Source organism: Hydractinia symbiolongicarpus, chromosome 7, assembly GCF_029227915.1.
Source record: "Hydractinia symbiolongicarpus strain clone_291-10 chromosome 7, HSymV2.1, whole genome shotgun sequence".
In the NCBI taxonomy this organism is placed as follows: Eukaryota; Metazoa; Cnidaria; class Hydrozoa; order Anthoathecata; family Hydractiniidae; genus Hydractinia; species Hydractinia symbiolongicarpus.
Window position 1 is genome coordinate 5008598 of NC_079881.1, and position 18419 is coordinate 5027016.

At 35.1% G+C, this 18419-nt stretch overlaps 2 protein-coding genes across 2 annotated transcripts; one reads left to right on the forward strand and one right to left on the reverse strand.

Moving 5' to 3' along the window:
- Window positions 1-7400: 7400 nt before the first annotated feature.
- Window positions 7401-8312, forward strand: LOC130648434 (uncharacterized). The gene is made up of 4 exons (XM_057454486.1): window positions 7401-7547; window positions 7604-7649; window positions 7829-8082; window positions 8166-8312. Exons 1-4 carry the CDS (start codon window positions 7401-7403, stop codon window positions 8310-8312), a joined length of 594 nt encoding a protein of 197 aa, XP_057310469.1.
- Window positions 8313-8655: 343 nt separating this feature from the next.
- LOC130648435 (uncharacterized) lies at window positions 8656-9714 on the reverse strand. Its single transcript, XM_057454487.1, has 2 exons — window positions 9235-9714; window positions 8656-9129 (listed from the first exon to the last, which is right to left on the reverse strand). The coding sequence occupies exons 1-2, from the start codon at window positions 9712-9714 to the stop codon at window positions 8656-8658; spliced, it is 954 nt and encodes a 317-aa protein (XP_057310470.1).
- Between the last annotated feature and the right edge of the window lie 8705 nt (window positions 9715-18419).

Below are 18419 nucleotides of genomic sequence, written 5' to 3' on the forward strand. Positions count from 1 at the left end.
TGACGTCAGTCTAACTCATTGGCGTCGTACGGTGATGCAAAAAAGTCAACATATAAACAGTCAACTGATTAAACCATGTAAACTGTAGTAGTTGCTCTAGCAAGACGTACAAAGAACTTCATGTGTAACAACTGCGGAAAAATATTTTGTTTGCCGTACAGCCTGGATAAAAAAACGAACAGTTACTGTAACAGTCTACGCAACACTGCGACATTGTGGATCTATCTAACAATACTCATAAAGACTAATTAACGAATGAATATAACAAACTAATAAGCGTTGGGGTTTATATTATCTTCTTCCTTTGTGTCAAGATACGCTGATAAAATAAGACGAAGAAAGTTGATAATTATAATGTGAAATTTTGTCGCCATGATAGGTATGACATCGAGAAAACTGATTAACCTCAACTAGGTATTCGAAATCGACAGACACAGGAGAAACAATGACTATTACGCATTAGCACCTATTAAGTACTAAAAATCTGTAGTTACCGGAATGGTATAAGCATATTTAATGCATGTTTAAAAAAAGCTAAAGGTATACTACAAAACAATCACTACCCCGTTTCCTTTGTTGAACCAATTATTGAAAAAACTTTGAACAAAATTAATACCAAAGATATTAAACAAAATTGAAATGAAAATGAAGATGCAAAAAAAGTTAAAATGATTTTTGTATCAAACAGGGAGGGGGGATTACTGAGAATTTTGAACGCTCACTTAAACAAATCAACGCTCCATACCAAGTTATTTTAACGTTACGAAAGTTGAAAACGATGTTACCACGATGGATAATGTTGAAATTTCTTAATACATCACTTAAATCTGGGTATCACTTAATGACTTTGGAAGCGCTCTGGATCAAAAACATTAAGCCAGATTTAAATACAAAAGACGAATACAAAAGCCACACAGAAACCATCAAAGTTTGATTATTTCATAGTTCGGTATTCGTTAACGATTTTATGATGATAGCTTAATTTTTTATGTTCAGGTAACCTTATAAAAACGTAGTGTAAATACTGTATGATATGTTTCAACTGTTTTTATTGATTTATGTTAGACCTGAAGATAAAATTTAATTTCGAAATATCTTCAACATTTTACATTTACTAAGGATTGTTTACAACTGACGTCAACTGTTATGGTGGGAGGGATTATGCTAGGGTTGACGCTGGGTGATGGGGTTGACGTCCCTAATTTTTTCTAATTAGGCAAATGTTTCTGAATGTGATTAGTAGCGTGTAGGAATCCTTTGGTTGTACGTTCCAAAATTTTCTCGCTCACATGAAGTTAACAAATTTCTTTTGAATTACGCAAGAATAGCTCTCTTGTGGGGGAGGGGAGTTTCAACAGGTGACGCCAACCCAAAAGGAGGGGTAACGCAAATTTGACGGAGGGGTAGGGGTAGGGTCAATGATCTTGAAAAATAGTGATGGAATTTGTGAACAATCCCTTTTAAGCGCATTTTTCCAGAGAACATGACAACGGCAGAGTAACTTCATAACAGGCGCGCGAATTAACTGTGTGGGGAATAAGTACGATGGGCGAATTCCCGCGAACGACTAGGTGTATTAATAGCTGTATTCTGTTTAAAATGGTAGCCAAATCGCTGTTTTGTAGTAGGACTCCACAAAATAGCGATGGCTGGGATATCTACGCCGGGTGATAATCTGAGGACCGGGATATGAAGGACGGTGGAACCGTCGATTTATCACTGGCTCACGCCTACTATTATTTATAAATACTTCTTTATTCTATGTATGTTGCTGAAATTTTTTTGTTTATATTTTTGTGTTGATAAGTTTGTCTTTAGTACCTGTTGTGATAATACGCCAAGTCTGTCTGTTTGTAGCGTATAAAATGGATTTCCGCACGTCTTATTTATTAAGTGGTAAATTTCGTGGGTGATTAATTTTTATTGTTTATTTCAAGAAACAGAAGAAAACAACCTTCTAACATTTTTATTACAGAGTGGTTGGAAGTTTTGCTAATAAGAAGTCTTCTTTCTCTGTTCTTGTATTTTTCAATCCATTCGGCCTGGGGTATTTCGACCAAATTATTAACATGGGTTGACAGATTACGCCCCCTTTCATACCTTTTGATTACTATTTACAAATTGAATAAAACTTGGTACACCTATGTACGTCACAAAAGAAACAAAAATGGCAGCAATTAACTTTTGCTTACCTTAGCACATTTTCCGTGACTTCATTGGAAGCTTGAAATTAGGCCAAAATCATACTATCTTCTTAAAATTTAATTACTTTAGTTCTAGAGCGAATATTAGCATTCTGTTTGAGGTTAAAGTTTTTTTTTTGATTTTCAAGAGTTTACAGAGTCACTCCCATTGGTGAAATAAGGTTATGTTGTAGTTTTAAGTTATAGGGATTATTCTAACGAAAGTTACTATATTCTCCCTATTATAAGAATTTTACAGAATTTTGAGGGGTAGTTTAGGCACTGAACACTATGGCATCTAAGAATTTCGCATGCATATATAAATACCCAGTAAGTATCATAAACGTAAGGCATAGCAAAAAAGAAAAAAACGGCAGTGGGGGGATCGTAAATTTACTCTTGCTTGTCTTTTTTGTCTATATCTGGTCTGGACGTGCCCTGTTTGTATTGAAAATTAAGTCATAATTTTGCAAAAGCGACGATGTAACATTGAAGCATAGTAGTTAATGTCATTGAACATGACTGCTAACAAACAAATTACTCTTGTTTTTTTGTCACTACTAATTTTAACATAGATGTTTAGATCGAATATCCGTGCCATGTAGGGTAAATGCCATTAAAAGTATTTCTATAGACCACAATTTATATTTTAAAATACAACTACGCTCTTGCCAGTTTCTTTCCGGTTGTCATGTCAACATATGGGGAATTACGTAGGATACACAACATCAAGCATCCTATGCGAACTCTGAAGTGCCGTTATTACACTAACTACGTTCCTGGAAATTTTTGTCGTCTCCGAAATTAACTGGCGCCCTGTATACGACGCCAGTGACGTAAATTCTGCGGTAACGTATTTTAACTCGAAGCTAAGAGATGCTTTTGATAAACACGCCCCGTTAGTCAAAAAAAGAGTTAAATCACGACCTTGTAAATGGCTAACTTCAAAAATAAATTCTCAAATGAACAACCGTGACAAACTTCATCGCAAAGCTCGCAAATCAGGTAAAACAGAAGATACAGAGAAATATAAAAAGATTAGAAATAGTTGCAACAATAATATACTGAAAGCAAAGGCAAAATCTGTCAAATCCAAGAAAGTTTTGGAATGCAATAAAATCAGTATTCCCAAGCAAACCGAAAAAAGTGTGTGAAATGTCAAAAGATAGTGAAAGCAGAAGTAAAGTAAACAACTTCAGCAAGCTTTTTAGTACAGCTGTTCACTCCCTTAAATCAAAGTCAATTCAACTTATGAATTTTACATGGAGATACGTACCACCTTTTTCTTTCGAACAAATAAAATTTTCATGACAGGTTATATTTCTAAGATTTTTGTAGAGAAAGAACTCCAATCACTCAAACAAAACAAAGCAACCGGTATAGACGAGTTACCACCCAGAATGTTAAAAGACTGTGCTATTTTAATTTCAAAACCTCTGAGTCACATAATGAACCTTTCGATAAACACCTCAACTGTACCATCAGCCTGGAAAGTTGCGAAGGTTGCACCTATTTTTAAATCTGGGGATTCTTCTCTTCCCGAAACTGTATCGCCCGATTTCAATTTTACCGGTGCTATCCAAAATTCTTTAGAAAGCTATTCATAACGAACTCATGAACTATCTCGAAACAGAGAAATTACTGAACGACTGTCAATATGGTTTTCGAAGTAAACGCTCCACGAAACTTGCTTCTAATTTATTTTGCGACAGTATTCGTCGCGAAATAGATGGCGGTAAGTTAGTTGGAGCAGTTTATATAGATTTATCGAAAGCTTTTGATACGATCGGACACTCATTATTATTAAACAAGCTACGCAAGTACGGAATTAAAGGCAAGGAGCTAGCATGGTTTACCGACTACTTTTATAATCGAAGTCAGTTAGTAGACATTAACAATATTCGATCTAGCTACGAGCCAATTTACTGCGGTGTTCCACAAGGTCCCATTTTGGGACCACTGCTTTTTATAATTTTTTATGATGATTTTATAGACCATATCTGAAATTCTAAAGTTATAATGCACGCAGATGACACCGTCATATACGTTGCTCATAAAGAAGTTACTAGAATTGAACAACTTCTCAATCAAGACCTTAAGAGACTATCAGTATATTTCCGTGAAAATGAGTTAATTATAAATTTAAAAAAAGGGAAAACAGAAGTCATGTTGTTCGGAACGGCTAAACGCTTGAAAGCACATGGCAAGGCTCTACAAGTCATATATCAAGAAAATCCGATATATTTCATTTCTCAGTATAAGTATCTGGGAACGGTAATCGACAGCAAGTTAATGATTAATGACAACATAAAAGCGCCAGCAGCCGTTTACGCTTACTACAAAGATTATTATTATTATTATTATTATTATTATTATTCATCTTTATACAGGTTTATCTACGTCAGTATAATATATACAAGATATATGTAAATGTTACTGTTATCAATGAGAGACCTGTGTAAAACAAATATAACAAAATATAAAATTTTCGAAGTAAGATTTAAACGGAGAGAAATAAAAATTCGCGGATATTGAAAAATTTAAGAGAATGAACATTGAGAACCATATATGAGAAAATTATAAATATTGTGAAAGACTTTGTGCGAAAAATTTTCAAGTATATCAAGAAACACGATGTAAGAAACGACGGATGACGTCATCACACAATCCATATATTTGGCAGTGAGAGGACGTGGAAATTGTATAGTTTGTGTCGATGGCGTCAACCGTTCCCTCCCACATCGTGGATGAACCAGAAAAGTTTAAAAATCATAATTGTTTATTAGTTTTTTTTTTTAAAAAACGACCGTACCTTACCGCTGAAGCTGCACACAATGTTTTTTCGATGATGATTGTACATTTAATCACTTATAGTAGTGTATTGAGAATACCTATCACAAATACACAGCTCAACAAATTAAAATCGCTTGAGAACCGTGCTAGATCGATTGTCCGGAGTGATAATATTCCATCCATCACAGGACTTGTCAACCGTAATATTTGTGTACTCGTTAAAAAGTGTCTACTAAATGAACTAACATCTGACCATTTTGACAATTATTTTTTCAGCCAACAACATGACAATAACACACGAAATAACGGCTGCATTGTCAGGTTACCTCGTGTCAAACTAGAAATCGCTTGGCAGAGTTTCTATTTTGCAGGGGGTAAACTGTATAATTCACTGCCACTTGAAATTCGAAAAATCGATAATACTTGATGAAGATCTATCGTTCTTTTGGCCCAAAGTGATCGGTATTTTAAATTTGGCCTTACTGATGAAGAGTACAAGAAAATGGAAATCGCTGTTAGATATATTGACAGGTACATTTTCCAACTTAAATTGGTTTGTAAAGAGACTTTCGCGTTTGTAACCATGCGGAATTTGCGAAAAAACATCGAAGCTTCCGTTTTTTACAATATACTGTAGAATGGAACAGCTTGCCCTGGTAGCGAATATTATCAGGACCTGCATTCTTCTTCCACTTCCACAAAAAAATGAATTATTTTTGCAAGTCATTAGTTTATCCTGGTATAGGCTTATTTAGAAACGATACAACCTTGGTTCTTTGATTAGACTAATATTATTATTATTATTATTATTATTGGAATTATCTAGACAGGATAGCCTCTTCAGTTTCTATTGGTACTACTATCAACGAAGGTCTTGCGAAGGGGAGTCTAGCGCATTTAAAGCTCCCATTTTGAGCTACGAGAGTCGTGCAAGCACAGCAATCGCTCAACCAGACAACCGCCTAAGATATCAATTCTATTCTCATGCTGAACGCTAAACAGAAAGGATAGATTCACACTTTTATAGTCTCTGGCATGAATCAGCCGGGGTTTGAACCCAAGACCTCCTCCACTGGAAGCGAACGTTCCACCACAAGGCTATCAGTCGGTTAGATCAGGTATTTGTCTCACAAAAAACATATGGAAAGGGAAAGACCACACACTAATCTGTACGTATTTTTTTATGCAAATTACGCAAAAAAAAGAATGACAAAAACTTTCCATGCCCAGAATGGAGAGGACAACCAAGAACAAAGCGAAGAACTGAGAGCAATTGAAACAACAAATGCCTGGAAATAAAATGTGGAGTTAGCAATGGTGTTTTTATTGTCATTTTTATAGAAAACATGAAAACGCAAAGTGAAATCATTCGTTCTCTCAAAGTCTTTCAATACTGATCCGTTCCAAGCTCTGATGTGATAGTTACCGTCTTTTCCGTTACATTAATAGGCATCACCTCTTGCTATCCAGCCCATTTGGAGCCTGGAATAAGGTTAAATTTTGTTACGCAGTCATCCTTGCAGCTAAAGCAACCTGAAGAAAAAATTGTAGAAAATCACTGTCCAAATTTATGTGTCATACCATTCCTTAGTTATGTTAGTGCAGATATTTATTCATATAGAGTTAAGCAAATTGTTTCACTATTATTTACTATCTGCCTCTTCCTTAAAGACTTATTGTCAGAATATTTAAAAAATAACATCTATTAGAATATACGACAGTGTATGGTGCATAACCTTCTTTATGGAGTGCCTTCCATCAAAGCATTTGTGACCACAGTATCTAGACTTCGGCGCTTAATATGCTTAATTTCAAAAGTTTCTCGTCCGCAAATGCTTAGAAGTGGACTAGTCTGAACTTTCAAGTTGCTAAAATACAAACATTGCAGTTAGAAAAATATGTTGAATGCTGGAGCTGCGATCAATGAGGTCCTAATAGTGAGCAGCCTTAACATAGTACGTGCATAAAAAACAACCACACCCTGGTTATGAGCATTTCCATTTTGACACTTGGGTTCATCAAATGCATTTAAACTATAATAAACATGATGTTTTTGACATTAGCATGCAGTTGTTTGCTGCATGGGGTTAGTAGAAAGCAGTGCAGCATTAGATTTGAAGCATAGTGTTTTATCACTTGAATTGAATGTGATGATATCATCTTCAGTTAAGCTGGATTTCCAATAGAAAAAATAATACGTGTATCAACACTCGTATCGTGTCGATGAGCATGCGCAATGAATATATTTAGTAAAAAATGCGTATTGAAAAACGATACGACGTACCGAAGAAAAAGTTAAAATCATTTTAACTTATGACGGAGATACGACGTACCAAACAATAAGAAAAATATTTTAAATCAATCAAAACTGTTAAATACTTTTTTGCTTGCTCAGCAATTTTTGTTTTGGAGATTGTAAACAAAATGGCGTCAAATCTTCCATACAACCTTCTCGCTTGTAATACAAGTTGTATTGATGAAAACACACAAGATCAACATCAAAGTTATGAAGATAACTTCCCTGCTGAAAGAGATACTACTGGTGATGTTTCAGAATTGATTATAGAAGAGGTCAGGAAATATCCTAGCATTTGGGATGCATACGTTCTCATAAAGACAAATTTAAGAAAATAGAAGCATGGAAAAGAGTTTCTTCTGCTTTAAAATTACCAGGTAATAAACATTTTTACATGCATTGTATACTGTAATCAATGTTCTTTTCTGAGCAAAAAAAAATATGAGTCAATGGAATTTTTTGAGATTTGTAAAAGTTGAATGATAAACCTATATTATTATTTACTTAATAAACTGTAATACTAATATATAATGTGAACAAAAATTATTTTTTTTAGAAAGTGAATGCAAGAAAACATTTGAGAAGTTACGTGACAACTATCGTCGATGTTTAAGGAAAAGGTCAGGATCCGGAGTTAAAAAACTACCTGTTTGTGAATATTTCAAGGAGTTGTCATTTTTGCGTGATATTTTAACAACAAAACCGAAAGAGACTAATCTACCAGACACCAGCTCTGATAACCAGTCGTTAAATAGAGATATTTCATCCAATACACTTTATGATGTACCATCCCCAGCAGATTCACAATCTGTTTAAAAAAAACAAGACTAAAGGAAGACAAAAAAAAGCAGAGGATATCTGATATTGATGAAATTTTGATAAACTCACTTCAGCACGATCAAAAAGAAAACAATAAATCTGATGTACTTTTCTGTGAAAGCATAATTGAACAAATGAAGTCACTGAAGAAGAAACAGAATAAAGAGGCAAGAATTAAAATCATGCAAGTTCTCCTAGGATACGAGGACGATGATAATTGACGTAGTGACTATTTTCAGCTTCCACCATTTTAGGTGTTTTTTGAAAGCTTGTTCTTGTAAAATAATATTGTTTTGTTTCATGTTTACAAAGATCATTAACAACATCAAAAAAAAAAGATTTTAAAAATGTTTAACGTACATATATATAATAAAATTGTTAAAAAGACAATGTGTGTTTATAAAGAAAGAACTCTGATAAAACAACCATTTTTTTTTAAATTTTTTTTTGGAAAAACACTTCTCAGTAACATAAATTATAATTAAACACAAGCCTTTTTAGTTTAGTTTTTCTAGAGTTCTTTGCTTTGTGTACACACATTGCCTTTAATCTGTATAATGTTTTTTATGTTCTTGGTATCATATCCCATTGCCAATTAACTTGTCCTTCTGGCAAAACAAAATAATCGCGGAACTGTTCACGAATCTTTTTAGCATTCTTTGAATAATTGTTTGATCCTGCTCTCTGTATAGGCTGCAATGCATCGATTTGACCAATAGCTTGCCTCCAGTCTCCAGGTCTATTTTGTGTATCCGCATACCCAGGTGGACAGTAATTACTTGACTGGAAGCATCTCTCTGCCATCAAATAATTATGCAAAGCTACTACAGCCTTAGTGATATTTACAGCAACGTGAACCCTGGCATTTATAAGGCGTGTGAAAATTCTAAATCTAGAAGCACAAATACCAAATGTATTTTCTATAGTTCTTCTCGCTCGAGATAACCTGTAATTATAAATTCTTTCCTTTCGCCCTAAAGATTCTTTTGGAAATGGCTTCATCAAATTTTCTCTTAAAGGAAATGCTTCATCACCAACCTAAACATAAGGAAGAGAAACATCACTGTTATGCATAATTTCTTGATTTATTATTCCAAGTTTTTATTCAGCAAATGCTTCACCAATAGCACTATTTGACAATACACCACTGTCACTGTTTCTACCAATGTCTCCGATATCTACCAATGTAAATGAATAGTTTGCATCACAAACAGACATTAAAACTATTGAAAAAGTCTTTTTATAATTGAAATACATTGATCCGGTATTTGCTGGTGCCTGTATAACAACATGCTTTCCATCTAGGGCTCCTATACAATTGGGAAAGTTCCAGCCTCTTCCAAAATCATATGCAATCCTTTTCCATTCTTCAACTTTTGGGATAGCAACATAATTCTCAACAAGAGAATTCCAAATCTCAGCAGTGGCTTCTTCAATTATTCTGCAAACAGTTGTTGGACTCATACGAAAATTAGTTGCGATTGTAGTCTGAGCATCACCAGTTGCCAAGTATCTCAAAGTTACACAAAGTCTTTCACTAGGTCCAATTGGCTCTCTTTTGGAAACTTTAATAATTCGTGGGGCAACCTTTGATAACAAAATTTCATATTGATGGGGAGTCATTCAAAAATATTAAAAAGAATATTCTTGATCGTGTAAGAGCATGTCTTTGACAAAAAGATGGTATTCTCCTTTTTCTTTCCTTTCTAGAAACAGTTTTCTCACCCAAAATTTTCTTCTTCTTCCCGCTAAATTTCGTTTTTTCAAATATAGATAAAGCAAGATAGTTTCTCTGCTTAACATCGCCATGTTTATTTGTTTACTTTTTTTTCGCGCAAAAAATTGAAGTGCATATTTTGTTGGAAATTGGATAACGTATAACGCTACGCGTATTTTGGTTCGTTACAATACGGTACGCGTATCGATTTTTTCTATTGGTCATCCAGCTTTAGTGATCGTGCAACTGAAACTTGCAATGTTCTTACACAATAGATAAGAAAGAAAACTGTTAATATGTTAACTAAATACATTTTTGTTATTGTTTTTCTCTCTAAAATGAATGACATTATGGCTCTTACGCTCGCTAAAACTAACAAATACTTAATTTTTATGAATTAATAATTTCAGGGTAAAACCTTCATAAAATATAACGCTATATAAGTTATTTGTTTTTCCAACTACTCTAAAAGTTGATACCAATCTTTTGTTTGTACAAAGCATTTATGTCAACATCAGAAATAAAAACAGATTAGTTAAACAGAAAATAGAATTTCTTTTTACTATTTAGTCATGCAAAAGCGTTCCTAATACACTATAATTGTATCAATGCTCAAAAAGTTTTGGACCTGTCCGAATATTAAAGATTTCGAATAGCCAAACTGTAATTGGATAAAGTCAAGTTTTTAAGTTTTTAAAAAACCAATGGCAGGTTGTCCCTCGTCCAATTCTTAAAATTTGAGCCCAGTGTTTAGCAGTTAAACAGTGACTGTTCATTTCACATCAAAAAAGGTATGTAAAAAACTGGCCTGTTAAGTATATCTAAAACATTATAAGTGTATTGAAGACATGCGAGATGCATAGTAATACATTCGATTTGTTAATCATTATCAGGAAGTTGAGATATAAGAAATCAAGATAAGATCTAAGAATTCAACTGTACTAGACAATTTATTAAAAGAGAAAAAGGAAACATAAACTTAAAATAATCATAATCATTATAAAGTTTAGATAATAGCCATTTAAATTTAAAATCTAAAACATTAATTTGACACCAGCGTGACAGTAACTTCCACTTGAAATATAATCATTTGTTTTCCAACACTTTCTTCATTTAAATGTTCCTTAATAAATGTTTCGACAAATTAGTTGCAAAGTCAGTGTCTTTGTGCATGACTGAGAAAAAGTCAATAGAGTGGGTCGAAGAAAGTCTACCTTTGTATTATCATTACTTACTACCTAATGGTCGTCAAAGGTAGTCATTTTGACAACATGAGATAGTCAATAAAGTGATTCATAGAAAGCTGACATTTTTTGTTGTTGTTTTGTTTTGGAGGGGGAGGTAGATTTTGAGATTTTGACCTCCTAGATTGGTAAAAAAGCACAGCATAAATCTATCAAATCTTAACCATGGTCGAAAAACATTTTGGAGGGAACATCCCAGTAAACACAAAGACGTCTTAAAGACGACTTTTCTCGTCTAGAACTCGTCCAGACGTCTTTCGACTAGAAAAGACGACTGAAAGAAGTCTTTATTTGGTCTTCGTAAGACCAGTAAAATTTCGTTCGAAATTAACGTCTTAAAGACGTCTTTATTTGGTCTCTGTAAGACCAGTAGAATAGAAGGTTTTATCATAAATGTGTTACAAACTCGTTGGAATAGAATGACTCGAAGACGTCTTTTCCTGTCTTTTTAAAAACCGCTAGAAGTCTGTCGAATAAACTTCTTATGCCTCATATTTCAAGAATTTGAAAAATATAACGGTTCGAAAAGTACACCCGCCAGTCTCAGATTATGTGAAAATTACCGAGTGTAACATTTTCTACGCATGGAGTAATTGGTATACACTTGATTTTTATGTAAAATATATTATAAAAAAAATTGGCTAAAATTTGCTGAAAATTGAAAAAGAAATAAGAAAATTGACAACTTTGGATTTCTCTTCTCTTCTCTTATGAAAAGGGGTAACAAACCTTCCTAATACAAAAAACTTATTAAGCCCTTGGGACGAAGTTGTGTTATAACTGCCACTTGTTAACTGTCTATCATTCCTTTTCGTTTCAAAGATAATTTCACGACAGTGCAAATAACGTTATTTCTTTGCCCATTCGCAAAGATTAGCTTACAAAAAAACTTTTTTGTTATTTCAGAGCTTCTTATACAGAGGTGGCAAAAAAATTCGAATTAAATTTGTCTAAAAAAGGATACAAACCTGTTTTTAGCTGAGACGCTGTTAAAAGTGCAACCAACAAGGGCATATTGCGAAAAACTGTAAAAATGATCCTACAACGAGTTCATTAGCAGTCGGAAAATTGACCCAGAACAACGGACGATGGTTTAAAATTAGTATTGGAGGTAGATTAATTAACTTTCTGTATGATATAGGAACACAATTTACGATTATTACCAAAAGGACATATATGAAAGTTTGGCTAGCAAGCCACCATATATGCCTATAGGTCAAAACGGATCAGGAGTGGACGGACACAATTTTTCATTAGGAGATGACATACTGTAACGCTTCGAATAACCGCCACCTTCTATTAAACGTTCCCCTCGAATAGACGCCCCTTCTTTTCAGTCATTTTTTAAATAAACGACCCCCCCCCGAATACACGCCCCCTCGAATAAACGCCCCTCCCTCATAAGGGGCGTTTATGCGAGGCGATAGTAAAAGTATACTTACTTACTTACTTTTTTCCTAAATCTTAGGTTTAAAGTTGGAAATTTAGCTTTTCGCTAAATTTCGTTCATTCTCTAAAACACGTGAATATCTTTTATTTTATGTTGCGAAGATAAATATTATAGGTATAAAGAGACGAAGTGTAAAAAATTTAATAAACGCACCCCTTTTTTAAACGCCCCCTCCAATATACGCCTCAAAAAATGTGAAAAAATTTATTCGAAGCATTACGGTATTTAAATTTAAAGTTTGAAAGGGACAGTGGAGGAGAGTTCGTGTTGGAGTACGAGCCGGTTTTGGTTTCTGCGGCTGTTGAGGGTAATATATTTGACGCCAAGACCGAAAATAGGCATAAGGGTTGTACGATAGATCTAGAAAACACTTCGATTATTTACACGACCAAAAATGGTAAGAAAGTTCGCCTGATGTGTTTTAAAGAAAAATCACTCTCCACCGCAGTATTTCTCAAAGTAGACAGAGCAACCGTTATTCAGCATGGTAGTATACAGGCGGTAAAGAGAAAATTGCTAATTCCCAAAGTCTGCGATCACAACTAACAGAAAATGATTTCTTTTGTTTAGAAAATAGTTCAGAAAATGTAGACATTTTTCGAGTGGGAGACATAGCAATAAACAAAACAATTGGAAAAATTTCAATTCCAGTTAAAAATAACTCAGGCGATACTATAAAACTTAAAAAGGGGCAAATGCTTGCAAATGTAAATATTGTAGAAAAAGTTGAACTTTGTGATAATCAGTCATTCAAAACAGACATTCAAATTGACACGTGCAAAAGTTTAATAAACAATAAGAATTACGACTTCGGGGATTTACCTGGAGAAACACATAAAAAGTTAGGGAGCATTTTGAATAGCTATTATAATGAGATAATAAAAGGTACAACAATAAAAGAAAGTCAAATTCAATATGAACACAAGATTAATTTAATTAACGAAAAAACTGTGGTTTGTAAACCCAGGGCTTTAGCACACGCATATGAGAAAGAAGTCAACGCTTAAGTGGATGAATAATTAAAAGAAGGGATTGTGGAAATCAGCGACAGCCCGTATTCAAGTCCGATAGTTCCAGTCATTAAGAAAGAAGGCACTCTTCGTATATGTTGCGACTTTAGACAGCTTAACGCGAAATCGTTTCCAATCCTACGCACCGAAAATTTATTGGAAGATTTTAAAGATGCAAAGGTATTTAAGCTGGATTTCCATCAGTGCGAATTCTCTTATCGCTCTGGCTTTTTTGACCCATTGATCTTTTTTCGCACTAGTGGAAATTGCAGAGCGACACTTTTTTGCTCTTATCGCCCAATTTCAGTGCGATAGTCAGAGCGACAACTATCAAAAAGTTTTGATATTTATCGCTCTGAGTTTTCGCCCAAAAGTGCAACTTCAAAGAAATACCGAATGTCCATTTAAAAAAATTGAATAGATTCTATTGAAATTTAACTTCAGCACATGCTTACACGTGTTAAGTACAACAAATAGTTTCATATGTGTTGTCAACCGAGCAGTGTTGTAAAAAAAGTTTTTATAAAATGGGAAAAACAAATAGGTTCGACTTAAGGGAAGATGAATATTTAGCAGAGGCTGTTCGAAATTTTTCATGTCTGTACGACAAAAGTTGCAAAGAGTATCGAGAAAAAGATCGAGTGGCAAATGCTTAGAAGAATGTTGAGGAGGAGTTAGGATGTGAGGAGGGTAAAGTTTATCCTTGTTTGTCAGTTCAATGCGCTACATTTTTGCGCTGTTAAAACTTGAGCGTATTCAGCTTGTTCTATTACTTATTTGGAAAAAAAATGTTTTTAAATTCAACTGTTTTAAGGTAAAGCTATTCGAAGATGGGACTTGAAAAAAAGATACAGCAAGAAAAAGAATAACCTAAAAAAGAAATCAGCATCGGGATCAGGTTTGGCTGACGTTGAATCATGTGTCAAAGATTTGAAAGAATGCTCTTTTTTATCTTGGCTTGATAAGCATTATCAAATGAGAGACACAAAATCAAATATAGCGGCTCCGGAGGATGAGGAAGATATTGATTCTTATTCGGAGGCAGCGGTTGAAGATTATTTAAATAACGAGAATGACCCTGCTACAAAATCACCAAGTTTGGCCAAGATGACAACTATTGATCCACCATCTGTTACATCAACAAAGAGGAGCGGGCGTAAGAGTACGAAAGAAGAAACAGAAACGTTTGCTTTGAAGAGCATCGGCGAGGCTTTTGCATCGAAAGCAACTCAACGTGGTAGTGCTAAAATGGACGCAGATGGCCTGTTTGGTAAATGGTTGCTGAAGAATTAAGACAAGTATCTGGGCGAAGCAAGATTATGCTAAAGCACAAAGTTCAAACCGCAATCTATGAATGTCAAATGGAGGCTTGGAATGGGTCGCAGCCTAAACGACAGCTACACATGATGTCCCCACCCTCAACTCCTAGTTTTGGTAATTCTCTCCATTTCAACGCCTATGGAAGCCCCGTATACCAGCAACAGCAGCCATTGCATGAAGATAAAACCGATCATAAAGGGTATTACACAAATTTGTTGAATGAAAAACAATAGTTTTTTTTGCATAAAACAAAACTGTAAATACAACATTGTAAAAGGTCTTTTCAAAATATTTATGTACGCCTTACATGTCGGTACTGCCATTCAACAGCACCCTCTTCACTATTCACAAAATCCTTGATTGCTTCCCGCATTTCTGTAGCACTTCTTTCTGGCCGGGAGCCCCGTACATTACATAAGTCATAAAGACATCCTTCGTTCTGCCCCACCTGTCTTCTCCATTCCCCAGGCGTAATCTCCCCATTCGTGTCTGTGCTATCGACAAAACCATTTGGACAATACATTGCGGCTTCAGTTTGGCGTAAGTAATTGTGTAAAGCAATTGCTCCGAACGTGAAATTTTCAACATTTTTTACCGATGCTTTTATTGGGCGGCTAAATATTCTCCATCTAGCCCGCAATAAGCCGAACGCGTTTTCAATAACACGCCTGGCACGAGAGAGGCGATAGTTATATACTCTCTCAGGCTCGTTCAGCTTGCCAGGATATGGGCGCATCATATTTTTCTTTAAGGGGAAAGCTTTATCTCCAACTAGAAAGTAAGGTAATGGGTCAAATTTACATCCAGCTAGTGACGTAGGTGGTGGGATTTGAAGGGATTGATTTTCCAGTTGCATTCCAATTTGACTCTTTGATAAGACACCACAGTCGTTGTTACTTCCATAGTGTCCTACATCTACGAGAATGAAGTTGTACTTAGCATCACAGACTGCTAACAGTATGATGCTGTAGAACCCCTTGTAATTGTAATAGAGCGATCCTGAATTGGGAGGGTTTTCCATGGCAATATGTTTCCCATCGATTGCCCCTATACAATGTGTAAAATTCCACGTGTCTTCGAATTCATTCCGATTCTTAACCACTCTTCTTTGGACATAGGGGGTCTTACATATTCGCTTAGGTTCTCCCAAATTGCTGCAGCTGTTTCAGACAGAATTCGTGAAATAGCACTCGCGCTAATGCGAAAGTTGAATGATAGAGATTGTTGAGAATCTCCTGAGGCAAGATAATGTAAAGTAAGAGCTAAGCGTTCAGCTGCAGGAATTGAATTTCGAAAATTTGTGTCTCTTTTTTGGATTGATGGACCTACCAGAGACAATAAATGTTCGAATCTATCAGGAGACATTCGAAGAAATCTATGAAGTAAAATATTAAATAAAGTTTCAAAGAAAGAAATAATAGAAATGCTCTCCATAACTATCAAAAGGAAGCAAATATGGAACTAAAATTTACTAGATACCTAAAGTAAAATTCTCTATCGTGCAATTTCATTTCTTGAAGCAGTTGATTATACACTCCTTTCATTTCTCTTTTTCTATAAATTTGACGAACCCAAGAAAATGGCGATTTTCTTCGTCTCTTTTTCCTTATACTTCTAATATTAAGGCAGCTACAGCTTCTTCTTCTTCTGAACTGTCTGCCATCTTGAAATGTGTGTGTTCACATAAAAAAATTTCGCACAAAAAATAATTTGTATTGGCATGCTATCGCACTGAAACTCATTTGCAGCGTAGAACTCCTGTCGCACTAAAATTTTGTGTAATTTTAGAGCGATAGAAAGATTCGCAATGGTGGAAATCCGCCTATACAGTACTTGACTTGAAAAGTGCTTACTGGCGCATTCTGATTAAAGAATCAGACAAAAGGAAACCTTCTTTCGTTATACCTAAAGGAAAGTTCCAGTGGACGGTATTACCATTCGGACTTTGTGACGGGGCATTTTCATTATCATACGTGATGTATCAATTATTAGACGAATTTAATTTTGCGAAGAGTTTTTATGACGATTGTGTAATATTCGGAAAGAAAATAGAACATTTAGATCAAATTCAATAAGCCTTGAATAAATTTGCCGAACAAGGCAAATATCAGCAGTACTGGTATAGCACGTGACAGATCTAAGACATTACAGATCGTTGAGTTCAAGATACCAGAGAGTGTCGCGGAATTAAAAACATTTCTTGGCATGGCAGCATACTACAAATACAAATTTTTAACAAAGTTTTCGGAAATTACGGCGGAGTTATATCGATTGCTCAAAAGAAATGTAGACTTTGACCGGAGTGAGGCTTGTTAACGAAATTTTAACTTGATCAAGAAGGTTTGAGGAATCCAGCTTTGTTGGTACATCCAGATTATAGTAAGCCCTTTGTGTTGGTCACAGACGCTAGTAAGTTTGCTATAGGACATGTTTTAATGCAAGAGTTCGAGGGTGTTTTGAGGCCGGTTTTGTACGGAGGTAGGGATTTGACGGAGGCAGAAAGTCGATATTGTGTGACGGATAAAGACTTGTTAGGTGTTTATAACGCTGTGAGGAAATGCGAGTTCTATTTGATTTGAAACAAGTTTGTCGTATACACAGACCATAAACCGCTACTTTATTTAAAATCATTTAAAACACTTGTAGATGTTGTAACCCAAGTGAAATATTAAACCAAGTTGTCCAAAAATACAACTCGGTTTAAACGAACTGTAATTATTGGTCCACATTATATGCTGCATTAATTAAGCTAAGCTAAAGGCACATGTTAGGCCTTCTTTGCTAATGAATTAAATCATATCTCTTTAGAACTGTTCAGAAAACACTGTTCAATTAGCAGAAGTGAAACGCGTAGTTGCTAAGGAGGATATATTTGACATCCTGCACAGGGTACATTACTTGCAGATGAATCATTTAGGACACCTTAAGACATTTAACAAGGTATGGTGTAATGTCACCAGGGGAAGAAATGTGGAAACTCGGTTTCAAGTGAAGAAAAAAATAATGCATCAGTATTGCAGAAAAAACCTTTATCTAATCCTCCTACATTTGGTGGATCATCTGTTCGCGACAACGAACGAGTTTATATTTCAAATACTTGTCCAGATGACAATTGGCTTGCTCTTATAAGCACTATAAGTAGAAGCAAAAAGATCTTGTTTACCAATTTGTTGAAATACACTTCTCTGCGAAGTAAAGAATTGGCCGAAGTGTTAGAGTTAGCAGCACTTGATGATTTCATGCAAGCAAAAATAAACCTGGCAGAGATGTGTGGAATTGAGGAATCGAATGCTACGTTAGACTTTTTTGGCGAAGAAACCACCCGACTCACACGATTTCTGAAGTTTCTTTTAGATTATGACATCCAGTCCAACTGCAGTAGTGAGTTTTGTCAGTCAAAGAATCTTAGTCAAGCAGCCTCTATTATTCCACAAATGAACACTGGTGACGGTGCGAGTGCATCCTTATTCACAGCTGCCGTCATTGAATGGTTGGTTGGATCATTTGAGGCGCCATGTATGCGACCACTGGAAAAACCATTACCCAAAAGGAGATTCATCCATTGGGATAAAAATAGCTTGACGTAA